Genomic DNA, 20,857 nt, shown 5'->3' with positions numbered 1-20,857 from the left:
CACCCCTTTACAACCTATTGCTAAGGACTGTTAACCAAACAACAGGAAATAATCATCAAAAATGTTACATAAAGATTTATTAAAATCACTACATATTAAGGGGGAAAAGCAATTAGAATCTGTATGGGCTCATTTTTATAAGGAGTGAATCACTTCACATAGCATATAGATGTCCATAAAGTACACATATGGGGACTTCCCTAGTTGACCAGTGGTAAAGTGCCAATGCAGGAGACACAAGTTCAGTCCCTGGTCTGGGAAGACGCCACATGGCAACTAGACCTGTGTGCCACAACTATCGAGCCCGTGCCTCAACCACTAAGCCCTAGGGCCCATGGTCAGAAACAAGACACACTGCTGCAATGAGAAGCCTGTGCACTGCAACTAGAGAGTAACTAGAGAAAGCCCGCACAAACCAACAAAGACCATGTGCAGCCCAAAATAAGAAAATAAATGAATTAATTAAAAAGATACATATAAGTACAGAATAAGTTATAATCAGTTATCTCCAGGTAGTAGGATTATAGTTAAAAATTGTTTCATTCCTTTTACTGTCCCCTTTTTCTACAATGCACGTATTAATCTTATAAAATAATTAAAAATAAGTCCTTTATAGCAATGCAGTAATTCTATGAAGATGTTTACTCTAGACATGAATCTTGAGACATAACTTGCCAATAACTCATTTTCAGAATGTAGAAATAGTCATCAGAAAGGAAGCAGGAGGTATGGGAGGAAGGAAACATAATAAAAAATGTTATAATGAAGCTCATGACTGACCTTTGAATAGTAGTTTTAAGTACGCTGTTAAAAATTTGAAAGGGGCCGTTATGAAAATTATCAGACTGTAAGAGAAATGTGTGAGCTCACTAAACAAGGATTTCAAAGTAGATTTTGTCTTTATCAAATGAAGTTAAAGCAAGAAGCTACAGTTAAAGTTTGAATGGAAGGCCTGCCATTGTTGTCCCCCATCTGGTAGTTGCTGTTTACATTCCTATGAAGGAAGCCTTCGTAAGCTTTTTGGCAGGTACGTGGTGAACACTTCAGTTGCACGGTCAAGAAAGGATCCGAGGTCATGGATACTACAGCTGATTTGTCTGTTTTCTTCTGCCTCATCCTGATTTACAAGTAAAATCTAGAAAACCTGCAAAAGTAAGTGTTTGGTGGCTTATCTAGAAATACTACGAAAACAATGCTGTTATTTTTGGTGAAGAATATCAATTTATATAGTTTATTTCAGTGTAAATAAAATGTGAATTTTGTGTAAAGTTCAGGTTGTTTTTTTTTTTGGGGGTGGGGATGAAACATATTTTTGTGGTAAATTCTCTTTTCAAAAATATTTATCATCTTCACAATTGAAGACAAGTTTTTTTTTTCTTTCCTTTTTTTGGTATATGGTTTACTACTTTGGGGAATAAAAAAGCCATTTTAATTGTGAAATTATTAAGATTTATCTAACTTTTAAAATATTACATGCTATATGACCCCTGATATAAATTGTTAATGCTTGTATAATTGTTGCTGGCTTTATTGACTATGCCAAAGCCTTTGACTGTGTGGATCACAATAAACTGTGGAAAATTCTAAAAGAGGTGGGAATACCAGACCAGACCACCTGACTTGCCTCTTGAGAAACCTATATGCAGGTCAGGAAGCAACAGGTAAAACTGGACATGGAATAACAGACTGGTTCCAAATAGGAAAAGGAGTTATGTCAAGGCTGTATATTGTCACCCTGCTTATTTAACTTATATGCAGAGTACTTCATGAGAAACACTGGGCTGGAAGAAGCACAAGCTGGAATCAAGATTGCCAGGAGAAGTATCAATAACCTCAGATATGCAGATGACACCACCCTTATGGCAGAAAGTGAAGAGGGACTCAAAAGCCTCTTGATGAAAGTGAAAGAGGAGAGTGAAAAAGTTGGCTTAAAGCTCAACATTCAGAAAACGAAGATCATGGCATCCGGTCCCATCACTTCATGGCAAATAGATGGGGAAACAGTGCAAACAGTGTCAGACGTTATTTTGGGGGGCTCCAAAATCACTGCAGATGGTGACTGCAGCCATGAAATTAAAAGACGCTTACTCCTTGGAAGGAACGTTACGACCAACGTAGATAGCATATTCAAAAGCAGAGACATTACTTTGCCAACAAAGGTCCGTCTAGTCAAGGCTATGGTTTTTCCAGTGGTCATGTACGGATGTGAGAGTTGGACTGTGAAGAAAGCTGAGCACCTAAGAATTGATGCTTTTGAACTGTGGTGTTGGAGAAGACTCTTGAGAGTCCCTTGGACTGCAAGGAGATCCAACCAGTCCATCCTAAGGGAGATCAGTCCTGGGTGTTCATTGGAAGGACTGATGCTAAAGCTGAAACTCCAATACTTTGGCCACCTCATGCAAAGAGTTGACTCATTGGAAGACTCTGATGCTGGGAGGGATTGGGGGCAGGAGGAGAAGGGGACGACAGAGGATGAGATGGCTGGATGGCATCACCAATTCGATGGACATGAATTTGAGTAAACTCCGGGAATTGGTGATGGACAGGGAGGCCTGGCGTGCTGCAATTCATGGGGTCGCAAAGAGTCGGACACAACTGAGTGACTGAACTGAACTGAACGTAAATGAATGAATATTGAAAAAAAAAAAGAAAATAGGAAATGAAACAGAAGCCAATACTATGTAACTTCACTAGTCAATCAACTCACTAAAAAAAAAAACACTCTTTCACCATTTCCTTCAGGTAGACAACAACCCTATCCTATTTTCCACACCCAAGAACCAATGACCAAATGAAGCTGTCAAAGAAAATATGGAACAAAACTACCCTGGGAGAATTCTTATCAGACTACTGGGGCTCTTCTAATTAAAAACAAACAAACAATCCCGTCCCCTTCATATCTCCTTAACAGGAATTTGGAGGTTACATTTTCTTTCCTAGAAATTATCAGTAAGAAGAAATCAGCTGCCCTCTGACTTGAAACACCAGCATCGACTCAGCACTAACTCAGAAGGAACACCACCACTTACTTCCATATCAGAGAATCAGGACTAAACTCACTCCAACATCAGCAGAACCACATCAGTACCTAAAACTGAAGAGGTACGGCTAATCTTAAGACCTCTTTTAGTCTCTCAACCCTCTAGCCCAGGAAGAATTTCCCAGTAATCCCACTTACCATTGTTGTTGGCAATGAGTGTGACAAGAGTCTTCTTTGTACTGTCGCTGTTCTGTGCCCCGCTGCTACTAACGGTGGTGGATGTAGAGAGATGCCCAGCGACAGAAGCATGGGCAGCGATGGGCACTGGAGCCGAGACAGGCTGCTGGCTCACAGAAACTGCGGGGAAGGGGAGGCACAGTCACTTGGAGACAGGGACAGATGACACTGAAGGACACTCTTCTAATCTTTCATCTTATTGCAGGTCTCTGTAACCATAAAGTTTCCTGCTTTATTCGTAAATCTGACTGGTTATCTGATTTCTCCTCCTGTGTGTCCCTCACACCACAAATTAGACACAATGCCTTCTTTTTTGTCTCCGATTTCCTGGTGAATTAAGTTAAATTACAAGCTCACCGAACCAGATTTCACTATTTTGCTTATAGAGCACAAGCAAACCTCTAGAACTCAAAAGACTTATTATCACCACTACTGGTATTCATAACCATGCAAGAGTAAGCTGTCCACAAGACCACGAACTGTCCTGTTTCAAACCAATGCCATCTTCAGTTCTCAAGGCAAGAAAGATAAAAAAAATAAATAAAAAAAAAGAGCAACAGATACAATTCAGGGGAAAAAGAACTACCACCCACTTTATGAATTTAGGGCAATCTAGAATTTGACCCTGCAACCGCACCTTTTTGAAAGAGAAACTACAAGCCTAAGTTTGTAAACTGTCCCTGAAGGCAGACACGAAGCAAATTCTGCTCAGCTCACAAAGGAAACCAAGTTCAAATAAAACAAACAAAAAAGCCCTCAAGACTACGGGAACCTGTTTTTCACTGGGTATATAAATGAACACTAACACACACCGCTTGTTCACACATCATTTGGTAAGAGAACTGCTTATGTGTTTGATAAATATTGGTGAACTCAACTCTCAATGTTTTTAATTTATTAAATATAGTGTTTCTAGCTTTGTGTATAAGGAAAACCAAAGCACTTACAGACCAGAGAACAGGAAAAGGTAGTACCAGTGCCACAGAAAAGCAACCCTGAATTCTTAAAAGTCTTGCACCCCATACTTTCTTAACAAAAATGCCATTCAATCCAGTCAATATAACAACAATCTAAGATCAAAGAGTTTTTGTTACCTGTAGTAGTTTTATCCACTGAATTATAGTCCTCAACTACAGAATCCTCAATGACATCACTGATTTTCTGCCATGGCTCCAACTCCTCCTCCTCACATTCCATAAACAGGTCGGTGTCCGCCATGCTACAAGAAAAAAAGATTAAATTAAGATACTGACCTCACAATGGGAGAAATAGTTTTATACAAAATATAGAATCAGACTCTGAAGCTATTGGTAACCTACACCATTGTGCTTCCTCTACCATTTCCCCTAACCTCCTCCAGTTCCAAGGTTCCAGAATTATAACTTTTATTCCTAAAAAAAATTAGTGTGGAAGACTCCACAGCAAATTATTTAATAATTACAGGTGAAAAAATTTAAGCTATAATACTCAGGGCTGGGATTAGGGTAAGGTGAACTTTGTAAGTGGAGAGTCAGACCTTTTTTATTTACAATTACTACTTGGCTCATTATGAATTTTTTTGCACAAATATTGAGTTTTTAAAAATGATACATTTGCCATTTGAGGAAAGCATCCTAGGAACTTGTTTGGAAAACCAAGAACTTTTGAAGAAAGCACTAACCATTCTGTGTCTAGACTGCTGTTCTACTAATCCTGGACTTGAGGTACAACATTTCCAGCCTCCAGCCAACTCTGCTTGCTTCAGACTGGCCCCCACAATCCTAACTGGCAAGAGCCAGTTCCTTAGTATCATCCTGTTGCTACTGCTCTGAATTCAGTGCTGTTTGCGTACTGACAGACTCCTTGGCTTGTCACATGTCTGAAGTCAAGGGGAGGTTCTGTCAGCAACCAAGGACCTCTCTGCTCAGTCCTGAATAGAACTTCCTCCAAGTACGTGGCTGATCCCTGAATTTGTGCTACCAAATCCATGTGGTGGTTGTTTAATCACTAAGCTGCGTCCAATTTTGCGACCCCATGGACTGTAGCCCACCAGGCTCCTCTGTCCATGGGATTTCCAAGGCAAGAATACTGGAGTGGGTTGCCATTTCCTTCTCCAGGGGATCTTCCTGACCCAGGGATCGAATCCCAGTCTCTTGCATTTAGCAGGCAGATTCTTTACCACTGAGCCACCAGGGGCGTCTGTATCTATCTAATATCTATAAATATATTTAAAGGTATTTATAAAATATAAATATAGCAAATCTATAAAGGTATATAATTATACCATTCCCTAGATTTTTCTCTAATTGTTTAATATATTGTACAATTTTAAACACACTGCATCCTTAAAGTTGTCTGCCCATTTACCTTTATTTCAAAAGTCTGAACAAAGGCCCAGGATATACTTAAGTTCTGTGGTGAAATTTAAATGTAAATAAAATAAAAATAATAGCATAAAAATGATATATAAAATACTATTTATCTTGATTACTGAGCCTTTTTGTACTCAAGAGCCATATTCTAATTTCAACCTCTATGCACGTGTGTGTGCTCAGTACTTGACCCTTTGCGACCCCATGAATTGGGCACCACCTGGGAATTCCAACCTTGAACTCCACCAAGATTTTGGGAGTCAGCCTTTAATTTGAAAACACTGCTTGAACTACATTCTTCTTTTAAAAATAAAGCCTACCTATTTGCAATGCAAATTAACAGCTATTATTATGATGATGCCCTCCAATATTAGTTGAATAAAGGTTAGTTTCTTTGCTTTGGAATGGGAGTAGCACCACTGCCCAATGTTCAAACAAAGCTTTGACTGCAAGAGCTCTCAGTGCCTCCGAATCTCAGAATTTTTTCCACCACACCCCTAAGGCAAAACAAACAAAACAACCAATTTAACCATTGTGTTATAGGGCCATACAATTTGATAGTTTGCAAGATGCCCAACAGATGGCGTTGTCTACTTGAAAATTTAAAATATTCCATAGCTAGTCAAGGGCCCATTTTAACAGGTAAAGTGCTTTACCTGATTCTAAGTGGTCTCTAATATTCTAATTATTTCTGTTTTCTCAAATCAAAACCATAAAGGAGAGATGCTATGAGTAAGGTAAGAAAAAGCTCTAAGGTATCAACTTTAACTTCCTTGTCATTTAGTTGCTAAGTCGCGTCTTGACTCTTTTGAGATTCCATGGACTGCAGCCCACCAGGCTCCTCTATCTGTGGGATTTCCCAGACAAGAATGCTGGAAGGGGTTGCCATTTCCTTCTCCAGTAAATTTTCTTAGTTTTTCATTTAATTTACATATACAAAAGACAATGCTAGCCAGAAACTGAATTAAAAAGAAGCCAAATCCGTATCAAAGGAGTTCTTTGAGTTAAGACTACACAACACACTTTTGTATTTTCCAGTCTAGTTCCACTGAAAGAGATAATATTCTAAACAACTTTTTTCTAACTACTTAGTTTTACACTACTGTTCTTTGCTGTATAACTTAAGAGTCCAAAGCCAAGAGATAATTCATGCATACTATAAAGCATCCATCAGAATGAATATAAACTGTAGATAAATGTTTTTTAAGGACTTTCTTTCAGCTCTGACCAGCTGCAAGCAAAATCTTCATACTTATGCTGAGGAATCGGTAGAAAACTTTCTATGGGAATAAGCAGAACTATCTGAATGCAAATTGTGGCTTTTCAGTGTCATGAATATGGACATTTTAATACCATATTCAAAGGCTAGTCTTTTACCTCAACTACTTATAGCATCTTAAGAGACTTGAGTTCAGGTTTTGTCAAACAATGAAGATTAATAAAAACAACGAAAGTTTCCTCCACCTCACAGTCCAATTATGTTATTTCCACCATGAAGAAGGTATTCTAAGAAACAAAGAGTGGAAAAGGCAGCTGTGGAAAGATGGGAAGAGGACATTTATATCCTAATTACTTTTTACCAAGTGAGAAAAAATAACTCCCCAGGGTATATGCTCTGCCAAGACAACCAATGTAAATTAAAGGGTTCAAGATAAAAAGTTCAACTCAGAATATATTTTTCAAGATTTTTACAATGTGAAAGATGGAGTTAACCAACAAGGTGTATCAACTCAGAAAAATAATAAATCTGCTGACTGAACATATTTTATGACTTACACCCAAAACATCTCAGAAAGACACTGAAATCAAGTTTTTCAAACAGTTCTCAATTCTGATCTAGACTCTGTATCTGAGAATGGGATCATTCCTTTCATTTCACCATCTATAGATCAGGGTCAAAAAATTAACTCTGCTGAAAAGATGGGCCATGCCAAAATAGATATCAACCTGAATTAAATTCCTTGTAAATTTTAAAAATGAAAAATGCAAATTTAGTACCCTTCTGTAGTTTTACAGCTATCAAAAAGGAATTTTCATTAATACAATGAAGTGCTATATTTAATATCTCCACCAAGATGCTCAAGAAACACGATGTTTCTCTGATCCATGAGAACACAGTCAAGTGATCTATGGTATACAAAGTTACCTTTCAACTATTTTTGAACAAAGACAAGAATTACTACATATGTAGTATTAAAATGTATAAATCTTTCCAAACGATCAGTCTACTAGTGTTTAACTTCTCTCCACACTAAACCTTCAACTTAATTTCTCACAAGGAAAAAAAAAATTTATAAATTTTCCCTATTATTTTGCTATAAAGGATAAATGTACTCATAGGCTTGGCATATATTTCACACTAAAAAACAGAGTTATGTTCAAGTTGAAACATTTTCATTTCTCCTGAAAAAGTGCCAGGTAAAAATGTGAATTTAGGAAATTAAAGGCCAGCATGTAGGGAACACCATGCTCCATCAAAAGGAAAACCTGGACAGGCAGTAAATTTGAGGATCACACTGTAGCCAAGTAAAGGGGCAAACCCCCATCATATTTCAACTATGAATCTCTGAATCACTACTCTAGGGATTCCTTTTCTGCTGTTCTTCAAATAAGATATAAACTTTAATTATATACAAGAGTAGGGAACTCACTGGCAGTCCACTGGGTGAGGACTCTGCTTCGACTATAGGGGGCCCAGGCTGGATCCTTGATTGGGGCAAACACACACACACACACACACACACACACACATACACAAGTAGACATATATCCATAACCCAGGTTTAAACATTATCAACCAGGCTTTCCTGGTGGTCCAGTGGTTAAGAATCCACCTTGCTATGCTGGGACACTGGTTCAATTCCTGGTCCAGGAAGATCCTGCATGCCCCGAAGCAACTAAGCCCATGAGCCATAACTAGCTGCTCCCACACTCCACAACAAAACAAGCTACCACAATGAGAAGTCTGCACACTGCAACTAGGGAGTAGCCCCTGCTCGCTGCAACTACAGAAAACCTGTGCACAGCAAAGAATACCCAGCACAGCCCCAAAATAATTTTTTAAAGTATCAACCAACCTATTTCATGCATGCCCTCTTTCCTTCATATTATTTTGAAACTAATTCCTAATATCCCATTCCTAAATATTTTGTGTGTTGTATGCTCTCAGTCATGTCTAACTCTTTTTGACTGTAGCCGTGCTCTGTCCATGGAATTTTCCAGGCAAGAATACTGGAATGGGTTGCCATTTCCTACTCAAGGGAATCTTCTTGACCCAAGGATTGAGCCTGTGTCTCCAGCACTGGCACATGGATTCTTTACCACTGCGCCACCTGAAATATATTATGTATCTCTAAAAGGTAAGGACTTGAAAGATCATGTATTAAAAAAAAAAAAAAATCACAGAGAATTCCTTGGCAGTCCAGTGATTAGGATCTGGCGCTTTCACTACCATGGCAGGATTTGATCCTTGGCTGGGGAACTAAAATCCCGCAAGCCCCTCAGCTAAGTTAAAAATTAATCAAATAAACAAGTCATAGTACCATTAACATGCCTGAAAGATTTATAGTCTCAATATCAAATGTACAGGCAACACTGAAATCTCAAATCCTCTCAAATACTGTAATTTTTTTTTTAAAGATTTATTTATTTTTGGCCACACCGGGCCTTCACTCCTGCACGTGGGCTTCTCTAGCTGAGCTGAGCAGGGGCTACTCTTGGCTGCAGTGTGTGCTTCTCACTGCGATGGCTTCTCTCGTCCACGAGCACGGCCCCACGGTGCGTGCGCTCAGCAGTTGCGTTACATGGGTTTAGTTGCTCTTTGGCATGTGGGATCATCCTGGATCAGGGATCGAACACCCCTGAACTGGCAGGCAGATTCTTGACCCCTGGGGAAGCCTCTCAAATACTGTTATTGGAGTATGATTTACAATATTGTATTAGTTTCCAGTGTACAGCAAAAGGATTCAGTTACACACGTTCTTATATCCATTCTTTTTCAGGTTCTTTTCCCATATTGGTTATTACAGAATACTGAGTACAGTTTGCTGTGCTAAACAGCAGGTCCTTGTTGATTATCGATTTTATACACAGTAATGTGTATATGTTAACCCCAATTTATCTCCTAATTTATCCCTCCCTCCACCTTTCCCCTTTGGTAACCATACATTTGCTTTTTTCTCTTTATTTGGTTGCTCTGCACCTTCATTGCTGCGTGCTCACTTTGCTAGCTGTGGAGAGGAGGGGCTACTCTCTGATTTAGGTGCGCAGGCTTCTCATTGTGGCGGCTTCTCTTGTTGCGGAAGACAGGCTCATGGAACCCAATGGCTCAGTAATTGTGGGGCACAGGCTTAGTTTTTCTGTGACACGTGGAATCTTCTCAAACCAGGGATCAAACCGGTGTCCTCTGCATTGGCAGGTGGATTCTTACCCACTGTACCACCAAAGAAATTCAAAAATTTGTTTTTGAAGTCTGTGAGCCTGTTTCTGTTTTGTAAAATAAGTTCATTTGTATCCTTTTTTAAGATTCCAGGTATAAGCGATATTCTGTATCTGTCTTTCTCTGTCTGACTTCACTCAGTATTATAACCTTCAGGTCTATGCATGTTGCAGCAAATGGCATTATTTCATTCCTTTTTATGGTTGAGTAGTATTCCATTGTATACATGTGTCACATCTTATTTACTTCTCTGTTGATAAGACATTTAGGTTGCTTCCATGTCTTCATTAAACATCATATTTCTTAAAGTTTGCTTTGATTTGGAGTCAAATAAGGTCTACATATTATGATTATTTGATAGATTTCTTAGGTCTCTTAATTTCTAGATCTTGATAAGCTGGATCTACAGGCATGATTAGATACAGGTTTAACATTCCCCTCTCCCCCAACAAGACTACTCTTAAGGGCAGGATTTTGTTCCATCAGGAATCCTCCCATCCAGGCTCAATGCCTAGATATAGTCAGTCTAAATCTATAATTTCCTTTTCATTTGTTAACTGAAACACTCTGATTTAAAAAAACAAAAACATATCTACCATCTGGTCACCCAGTGGTGCAGTTCAGATAGAAGTCTTGATTCTCTCCACCTTGCTTCTCTTTATTTACCAGCTTTCAAAATAATAATCTGTTTCACTAGCATTTCTTCAAAGTGACCAATAAGCTTGTTCTTAAACTATCATTATATCACAGTATAATCATTTGATATGCTTTGATCCACAGCAGTTAACCTTATTGATATTCAAAGTGTCCCATTTTGCTCACTGGAACTTCTCGGTCAGCTCCTGAGTTCTTGTGACACCGTGCTTAGTAGTGTTTGGTAAAATTCTGGCTCTGGGATAAATAAAAAGTTCCAGGCTCATCTCCTGCATTCCTGCCCCATATCAAGAATCATCCATTTCCCAAGGAATCTTGATTCCTTCTGTTACAGAATGATACTCCAGGATCACAGTCTAGATGCTAGGGGTTTCTCTGCTCATTGTAAACATGAAATTATTTCCACATTAATCCCCAACTCTTAGTCAGCTACCTTCTATTTGCTTCTGTGTCATTTGGGGGAAAAAAAAAAATTTTCACATCTACAAATAATCCTTGTCTTAGAACCTTAAAATTCTATCTTCTCCTGAGATTCCTGAGATGTTCCAATCTTTTAAACTTATATTTATTAATTCTCAGTACTTTCACTCTTTTCCAAACCTTTCCCTTCCCCTTCACAAGATGCCGACATCATTTTCCTTACTGGTAGAATTCACATCTAGTTAAAAAAATTTTTTTAAGAAGAATCAAAGAGGACACAACATACAGATTTTAATCAAGTCCTTTAGCAAGTAACTTTTTTTTTTGAGTCTGCCTTCATTACCTTAACACCATCATCTAGGTTTTGTGGAATTTTTAAGCAGTTTATTTTTTATCACTGAGTAGTGCTTCATTTATGGAGAAGTCATCATTTGTTTATCCATCCACATGTTGGCAGATAGTTGTTTTCAATTTTTCAGGTTATTATGAATAAATCTGCTATGAACATTTGGGCACAAGTCTCTGTATGTGCATACATTTTCATTCTTTTGGATAAGTAACCTGAGAGGAATTTCTGGGTCATATGGTAAGTGTATGTCTGGCCACTTTTCCAAACACTGGGATAAGTAGCTTCTGACTTTCCCAATTTACAAGTCCTGCAGAGACGGCCTTGTTATTTATTTAATTTATAGTCATGCTACAGGGCATATGGGATCTTAGCTCCGGGTCTAGAGATTGAACCCTGAATTAGGAGCACAGATTCCTCACTGATGGACCACCAGGGAAGTCTCTGCAACTTACTTTATAATGTGAAGTTGCTTAGCTCCTTTGACCCTTGAAGTTTCGGGCTCTTAGCTGATACGCTGGAACAATAGGAACATTCATATTTAACTAACATAAGATAATTCAATTTAACATTCTTCCCTTAACTACCAGAAATATCTGAGTGGGCAGGAACCATGTCTTTCTTGTTAAACTGAAAAAAACTGATATACGATGTGTCAGTTTCAGGTGTACAGCAAAGTGATTCAGTTATACCTACAGATGTTCTTTTTCAGATTCTTTTCCCTTACAGGTACTGAAATAATGAATATAGCTCTCAGTAACTATTTAAAAGACTGTCTTTTCGTGAATGCCAAGATATAAACAGATCACTCCAGAGAATTTTAAACAAAACTTTTAAGTACTCCTAACACAAACTTTATCCACAACACATAGCTAATAAGGTTCTTTTTCAAGCAAATTGGGAGGTGGGAGGGGGATGAAATAAAGTAAAGACCTATACTTGACTTACAAATGAAGAGCTGCTTTCTACTTTCAATAAAATTTCCAATAGAGCTAAAAAAATGTCATCATATTCCAGTGTTCTTCAACATATAGTAAAAACAATCCAAACTGTGCAGCATATCTACAGAAGGTAACTATGTTCAACAGCTGCACATAGATTATATAAAAAGAAATCTAGATCATTAAGGAATCTACATATGCCAGTGGCTTTTATCCAACTCAGTAACATTCAAACAGGGATAATCTGCCCCCAGAAGACATCTGGCAATGTCTGGAGACACTTTTGGTACTCACACTAGGGGCGGGGCTGGGGAAGGGTGCTGCTGGCATCTATCTGGAGACAAGTGGCCAGGGGTGCTACTGCACATCCTACAATGCACGAGATAGCCAGGGACTTACCAGGCCCAAAACGTTAACACTGCCAAGACTGAGAAGCCCTGAGCAAACTCAATCCATGTTCTGAAGCAGAAATTAAAAAAAAATCATCTCACATTCTATGCATAAAGAACGCTCATTTTTCTTTTAAACTGAAGTACAGTTGTATTCAGTTCAGTCCCTTGGTCGTGTCCAACTCTTTGAGATTCTGTGGACTTCAGCACGCCAGGCTTCCCTGTCCATTACCAACTCCCAGAGCTTACTTGAACTCATGTTCACTGAGTCAGTGATGCCATCCACCCATTTCATCCTCTGTTGTTCCCTTCTCCTCCCACCTTCAATCTTTCCCAGCAATTCTTCTTAAAAGAATCCCAGCAGATTCTTTACTAGCTGAGCCACAGCCCATAGTTGATTTACTTTATGTTAATTTTCTCATTTCTTTTTAAAATAACTTATCCTCTCTGCAACAGAAAAGATGAGCACAAGATTCCCATGAATTGTTCAAATGGTTACACCTTACACAATAAAAACATTTTTATAAAGCTCATATAGATCTAGTTTTGTTTCACCCTACAATGATCTGCCCATCAAAGAGCTTGTTCCCGCCTAAGTATATAATTTCTCCTTAGAAAACTTTAGCACAGCACTATGATGTTAGTTCTCTAAATTTATGGTTACTATCAGTAATCCCCATTATCAGAATTAACTGTGGTAAATAATCCTTGTGAAAATAATTTCCCAAAGTCCCCAAATCTCCATTTTGAAAATTTCTGGTTTTGACCTCTTTACTATTTATTCTATTCCTCTATGGGTTGCTTTTGCTAAATATATCAATTCTTCTTGCCTCTTCAACTTTCAGATCATTTTCTCAGAGGGTGGCAAACCAAAATGACATGATGCAAACTTATTACTATGGTCTTTCTCAAAGTCTTATTGTGCTTGAACTTAAATTACAGAAGTAGCTCTATATCTCAAAGCCAAAGGTTATGACAATAATAAGTTTAAATAGAAAAATGTGAGCTGATAATCCAAACTTTACCTATCATCAGCTGTTCTTTTGTTAGAACAAAAAAAAAAAACAAATAAAAGCTATTGACAATAATATGTAACCTGAATCAAATCTAGCACTTAAATTGAACTTCAATTTTTAGGAAGTATAGCAATAGAATAAGTAGTACCACAGGGAAATAATGAGATAAATCCAGAAAGTGGGACATTTTAAAACAAAATAATCAGACAAATGCAGAATACAGAATACTTTATAAAACTGCCAACACACTAAAACTGTCAAGCACACACACAATTACACACATGCACACACACACAGACTAAACCAGACTGAAAGAAACTAAAGAGATATAACAAAATGCAACACGTGAAACTTCACCGGATTCTGGTTCATAAAAAAGGTATAAATGACATATTGGGGACAACTGGAACATTTAAAAATAGACTACATATAAGATTATATTTGAGAATTTTACTTTTCTTAGAAAGGGTAACAGTATTAGTTATGGAGGAGAATGTATTTATTCTTAGCAAATGCATGAAATGTTCAATGTTAGTATCATGACTTTCAGGTGGTTCAGCAAATATATATTTTGGTGTTTTCTTATAGACATCAAATATGCCAGCGTGTTAAAAATCATTGAGTCTAGGTGGTGGATTCATTGTAGATTCTCCTTGTATTCTTTCACCTTTTTTTACATGCATGACATTTTCTTGAATAAGGTCTGAGAATCTAATGCAAAATATGGTGGCTACAGTTGGTAACACTGTATAACTGAGATCCACTAAGAGAATAGAACTTAAATGTTCACACATACACAACCTAAATATGTGAGGTAATGGGTGTGTTAACTGAATGGGGGAATAGTTTCACAATATTTATGTATGAAATTACCATGATGTACACTTTAATATCCTACAATTTTATGTCAGTTACACCTCAATAAAGCTGCAATTTAAAAAAAAGAAAAAGAAAAAAACAGGGGGAAAACTACCTAATCATCTTTTGGTTGTGACATTGTATACCTCTATATTCTGCCATTTCCTTTTTGCTATTAATTAAATTAAACTGGTAGCCTTGTGGGTTGAATTTTCTGTTAACTTGTTTTCATTTCTAGGAGTAATTTTCACATAGATTATATATACATATTTCTTAATATATTGCACAATAATTAAATAATACTAGAAAAAATAAAACCAAGTTGGGGTACACAGATTACCAAGGAGGTACTGCAAGATGAGAGAACACTGCCATCTTCCATTCATCAAGACATCTTGATCATGTGACATCTTGGTAACTATGTGGTTTCTCTGTTCTGTGGTAGTTATCTCACTGGTAACATGACTTCCCTGTACTCAGTACATTTTACTCAACACTACAACTTACACAGGACTACTAGTGATTTTTTAAGTCTTTGACATTCATCTTTCCACCATAATACGGGTGTACCAGATACATACCTTTCGAGGGAGGACTGCACTGTTACCTTAAATGCTGGCAAATATGGTCCTATAAAATCAGCTAATGAGTAAAAACCTATATAACTGAAAAGCAAGATACAGAGAGACTATGCAATCTTATTTACAAGCAGCAAAAAAAATCCCTCAGTTACAACTGTCAGTGTACTTCTGAGGTATTTAATGGGCAGAAAGATTTACCTATCTTCATCTCATGTAAGATTAAGAAAACATCTGTTTTCTACCAAAACTCTCCAGACAGATTTGGCTTTTGAAGCTCTGGATTCCTATGTCTGATTCTTTTATAGCACTAAAATAAGTTCCAGGAATGAAAAATTCAGTACCTAACATTTTCAATTCACTGATAGTGCATACCCACCCATAAATCAAGATAAAAAGAATATGTGGAACAGAAAAAAATGTTTTAAAAACAAAAAATTTAGACTACTACTCTCTCTTGCTCCTGGGTGAGAAATAAACATAATCCTCAAAACAATTTGCATTTGTATTCAAGTTGAAGGCAAAAGGAGAAGGGGGGGGCAGCACAGGATGAGGTGGTTAGATAGCATCATTGACTTAATGGACATGAATTTGAGCTAACTCTACAAAACAGTGAAGAACAGGGGAATCTGGCGTGCTGCAGTCTGCTGCTGCTGCTAAGTCGCTTCAGTCATGTCCGACTCTGTGAGACCCCATAGATGGCAGCCCACCAGGCTCCCCAGTCCCTGGGATTCTCCAGGCAAGAACACTGGAGTGGGCTGCCACTTCCTTCTCCAATGCATGAAAGTGAAAGTGAAGTCACTCAGTCATGTCTGACTCCTAGAGAACCCATGGACTGCAGCCCACCAGGCTCCTCCGTCCACGGGATCTTCCAGGCAAGAGTACTGGAGTGGGATGCCATCACTATGGGGTTGCAAAGAATACGGACACAACTTAGTGGCTGAAAACAAAAAACGTCAAGTTACCTCAATTTTTTCCTTTAAAAGGGATTAATTCCAGAAAATCTATAGGGCTGAATACTTAGTATGGCTACGAAACAAATTATTGTTGAACTTGTAGCAAGCAGCTTTTATCTACCCAGTCCATCCCTCACAGGAACTATTGTGGAACCTCACATATAACTTTCACAATGAGTTCTTAAATACTCTTTAATAATCTAATATTCCTAAACATAAAATACTTCCCACTTATCTGGCAGCAAACTTCCTATCAAGAAGAATCCATATATATTCATTATAAGCTCTCTACTGAACAACTGAAGTGAGCAGTTAAGTTTCCTATTTTTAAAGGGTTCAATATTCAGTTTCTCTCCCAAGAAAAATTCTTCATTGACATGTCTGTTGTCTAAATTCCATTTCTACTCAATTTAACTCTGCCAAAGCTAGCAAAATGTTATTTTCTTCTCCTCTCCTCGCGAGTTACATGTAAAAATGTTTTTGTGGATATGGTTTATTATCACAAACCACACTGCCAAAGAATCTATCAAAGTCTTATCATACTGATACTATGACAAAGACACCACCAGTTCTAGGATTTGCAATTTAAATCAGAGATCTTCACTTACAACAAAAAGACATATATGGAGAAAAAAGACGAAACATCATTTGGAATATATTTTATTTTACTGTCATATAATACCAGGCATTATTATGCACTTTACATTCATTACCACAACGAATTCTCCTAACTATGTCCTAAGTAATATACTTTATGCTGCTGCTGCTAAGTTGCTTCAGTCGTGTCTGACTCTGTGTGACCCCATAGATGGCAGCCCACCAGGCTCCCCCGTCCCTGGGATTGCACTCCAGTACTCTTGCCTGGCAAACCCCATGGATGGAGGAGCCTGGTAGGCTGCAATCCGTGGGGTCGCTAGGAGTCGGACCCGACTGAGCGACTTCACTTTCACTTTTCACTTTCACGCACTGCAGAAGGAAATGGCAACCTACTCCAGTGTTCTTGCCTGGAGAATCCCAGGGACGGGGGAGCCTGGTGGGCTGCCATCTATGGGGTCGCAGAGAGTCGGACACGACTAAAGCGACTTAGCAGCAGCAGCAGCAATACACTTTATAGATGAGGTCAAATGAGGTTTAGAGAGTTTAAGTAACTTGCCAAGGTTACAGCTGGTCTGGTAAATTTACTAAGCTTTTTTGGTCTGCAACTTTCCCAATTCACTGCCTCTTCCACTATTAACTCCAACTAACATTTCTGAATTCTCCAGAAGTTTCTAAATGGGAGACAGATTTGGATGATCTCAGGAGCACAGGATAGGACAGACCCAGTTTCTGGTCTCAGAACCCCTTCACATTCTTAAAATTATTAAAGATCTTAAAGAGCTTTTATTAATGTGGAAAAGATCTTTTGATATTTACTTTAGAAATTAAAACGTAAAAAGTTTAAATATTTATCAGTACAATAAAAAAACAACAAACCCATTACATGATAACATAATTAAAATATATAACATTTTTTCAATTAAAAATGACTATTTTTCCCCAAAACAGTGAAATGATGTTGTTTAACTTTTGGAAATCTCTCACGTCTAGGTTAATAGAAGGCAGTTTGACTCTCAAAGCTGCTTCTGCCTTCAGCCTGCTGTTCTATGTTGTTTTGGTTGTGTATATAATGAAGATCTGCTGTCACAGAGACAGAAAAAGGGAAAAGCATTCTAAAAACCTTTTCAGATAGTTGTGTGTATGGAGACAGTACTAAAACTAGACAAATAACAGTCTCTTAAACAATAGTTGGATATTGGAATCTGAAACCCTACTGATGAAAGTTATGTTAAATTCCATCAGTGTATGCTGAATTTTGAAGATTACCCACGGTGACTTGAGTTATGCAAAAGTCATTTGAAAATACAGATTTACTGAGTTATGCCTGTCTGCCAAATCTTGACACATTCCACCATAAAATTTATTTTAAAAAATCAGTCATTAACAATGACTTGCAAGGAAAGTCTTTTAAGTACCAGAAGTTGTTAAACCTGATATCAAATTTTTAAAAATTCTAATTTTCACTCTCAAATTTTTATCACTCAGAACAAATACTGTTTGTTCTCACTTCATTTGCTTTCAAGAAAACTCATGTGTGAAAAACTGTAGTTTGTCAGTCGTTCTTTCCAAGTAAAAATGCTGGTCCAGGAAACAAGCAACTCGAAGCTAAATCTCATAAGTGCCTTTCCTTATGACAAAGATTTACCTAAGCAGGCAGTATCAGTGGTTTATGTACATCTCCCATTTGGTCACGGATTCTTACAAGTTAAAAATACATGTACCGAAGGGTTGAAATGTAATTTATTGCTTCATCAAAGACATTCTCAAGTAAGTATGGTAGTTGTTTCCCACAGTAGTTTTATCAAGTGTTACCTTTGGACCATCAGTGCAAATGCCAGTGAAAAAGCTAACCAGGGTCTTAGTATTATTTTTGAAAACAGTTACCACCTCGTAGCTCTCCTGAGAGGGCCTGAGGGGAACCCCAGGAATTAGCAGGCCACATTTTGGGAACTGCTTTTCCAGATTTTACCACTGGTTCAAGGTGGGGTGAACACAAAATCATGTTCATCCCAAGAGACTCTATTCTGTCAGTTCCTTTAGCTTTAGATACTTCAGCATAGCTGGTACATTACAACCATAATATAGAAAGGGGAGGAAATCAAGAGCATAGATTGCCACTTAATTGTTCGAAGATGATAGTTTGAGCACCTTTATGCTAGAACCATAACTCTTAATATGGTGGTTACCTTAATCTATCTCAGCTGAAGGACTGCAGATTAAAAATGTAGAGACGATATACCCCCCTCAGCATCCCATCCAAATAAGCTTGGAGCTGAGGTATCCAGCAAACACCACTTCTAGCGACCTGCAAGGTACTTTTTATGCATCTTGAAGTTGAGACCGACTGTGCTAAGTAGTTCAAACTCAGAATCCAAATCCCAGAGCCAAAAGCAACGGATCTCAAAATTTAACGCCGTTTGCCAAGCAGCAGCCCTCCGCCCCCGCCGTTTCCCTTCATCTAGATGGAAAAATTCCTTTGAAAGTCAAACTGCACGTCTGTAGGGTTTTGCGCGGAGGTGGGAGGTGTCTAAAGGAGTGCAGAGGGCTGGGCCACAGTCTGCAATAGAATGACGGCTATTCCGAGACAGGACACCTGTATCTCAGTTTCCATCTCGAAAAAGAAATTTGGACTAAATGTCTAACAAGACTCCTTCCAGCTCTACCTTTTTCTGAGCTGAAAATGTCCTAGACAAGCAAAGAAACGCTCAGTATTATTAAGAGTTTGAAGGAATCCCGCGTCTGACGGGAGAGAAAGCAGGACAACTTGCGAAAGCAGAAAAAGCAGGTGGATCAACAATATCCCTCCTTTTCAGAAGGTGCTAAGAATCTAGAGAAAATAGTCCCTGGGATAAACATGGCGCCCACCGCGGCAGGATATAACCATACGAAAATAAGCTTTTTCCGCCCCATCCCATTTTATAAATCACGGCGCCATCCCGAAGAAATTTTAGAGCCAGGGGAGGAGACTTTGTAAACTAACTGCAGCGCACTAAGGCTTCGGATGTACTATACGCAGGATTACATAACACAAGGGAGCGGCTAAGCAATCACTCATTTTCCTCCCCGCGCTCAAAAAGAGCGCCCCACTAGTTCCCCGGCGGGGGTGGCGGGGGAGGGCCGAGCACCACCCCCACCCCCGGGGGACGTCGGCCCGCCGGCCTCCCCGGCGCGGCCTCGCCCCCTCGCCCGCCCCTCCCGCCGCGCCTCGCCGTCTCGCCACCGCCCGCGCCTCCGCCCCTTCCCCAGCGGGCCGCCGCCCGCGCCCGCGCCCGCGCCCGCCCACTCCTCCGAGACGCCTCGCGCCGGGTGTGCGTGTGGACGTCGGGTGTGTGCGGGACCGTGGGGCGCGAGTGCGCGCGCGCGCCGCGGCGGGCGCCGGGGGGCGGGGGCGGCCGGCAGGCAGACAGGGGCCTCCCCGGCCCGGCCCGCCGCGCGACTCCCGCGGCTCCCGGGGCGCACGCACTCACACACGCGCCCGCGCGCCGCACCCCACGCCGGCTGCCACCGCGGACCGCGCCGCCACTCGAGGGGGGCGGGGGCGCGCGCCACCGGGCCCCCGCCCCCACTTCTCGCGTTCCCGCCCCATCCCCCTCTCATTGTCTCGCCTCGGAACGTCTCGCCGAGCAAAAAGATAACGGAACCCCCGGGAGAAGGGGGTGGGGAGAGGGAAGGCTCGCTCGCTCACTCACCTCCCGTGGTCGTCGCCGCCGGTAGTCTGACCCGAGGAAGGCGCCGTCGCCTTAAAGGGACCTTGCACCCGGCGCCGGGAGAAGGGGGTGGGAGCAGGGGAGGGGACGGGGGCTTGGGGGAGACGGAGAAGAGGGAACCGTTGAAATCTCGTCTCCGCGAGGGTGAAAGGAAACCTCCCTCGGGTTCGAGTGATTTGGGGTGGATTTTTTTCCCGAGGGGGGCGGGGGGGGCCCCGAGGGAGGGGGGCGGGGGGGCCAAGGAATGCGGCTCCGTGTACGGGAGCTGGCGCGGGGGAGAGAGACGCCGACTCCCCCCACCGACCCTCTCGCTCCGCGGAGGGATACGGCTCGTCACTTCCGCCCTCCCCCTTTTGTGGTTTTTCAATTGGTTGGAGTGCGTGGCACGT

The 20,857-nt window shown here is 40.1% G+C and overlaps 1 protein-coding gene across 8 annotated transcripts in view; it reads right to left on the bottom strand.

Annotated features, from left to right (window-relative positions):
* The window catches only part of POGZ (pogo transposable element derived with ZNF domain), a 47,141-nt gene extending 26,486 nt beyond the window's left edge, over positions 1–20,655 (bottom strand). For 3 of the 8 annotated variants that reach the window (XM_070367089.1, XM_070367095.1, XM_070367097.1), the window contains exons 1-3: positions 20,451–20,654; positions 4,312–4,436; positions 3,179–3,337 (exon numbers count right to left, since the gene is read on the bottom strand). In XM_070367089.1, coding sequence (XP_070223190.1) covers positions 3,179–3,337; positions 4,312–4,435 — 283 coding nt within the window. In that variant the 5' untranslated portion in view covers position 4,436; positions 20,451–20,654. Of the gene's footprint in view, positions 1–3,178; positions 3,338–4,311; positions 4,437–18,947; positions 18,968–20,450 lie in introns of those variants that run through there. The other 5 variants (XM_070367093.1, XM_070367096.1, XM_070367091.1 and 2 more) reach the window with 4 other exon arrangements.
* Positions 20,656–20,857: the final 202 nt, after the last annotated feature.

Source organism: Bos mutus, chromosome 3 (genome assembly GCF_027580195.1).
Source record: "Bos mutus isolate GX-2022 chromosome 3, NWIPB_WYAK_1.1, whole genome shotgun sequence".
Classification (NCBI taxonomy): domain Eukaryota; kingdom Metazoa; phylum Chordata; class Mammalia; order Artiodactyla; family Bovidae; genus Bos; species Bos mutus.
Note: the sequence above shows the minus strand (reverse complement) of the source record. Positions and strands in the feature narration are given on the sequence as shown.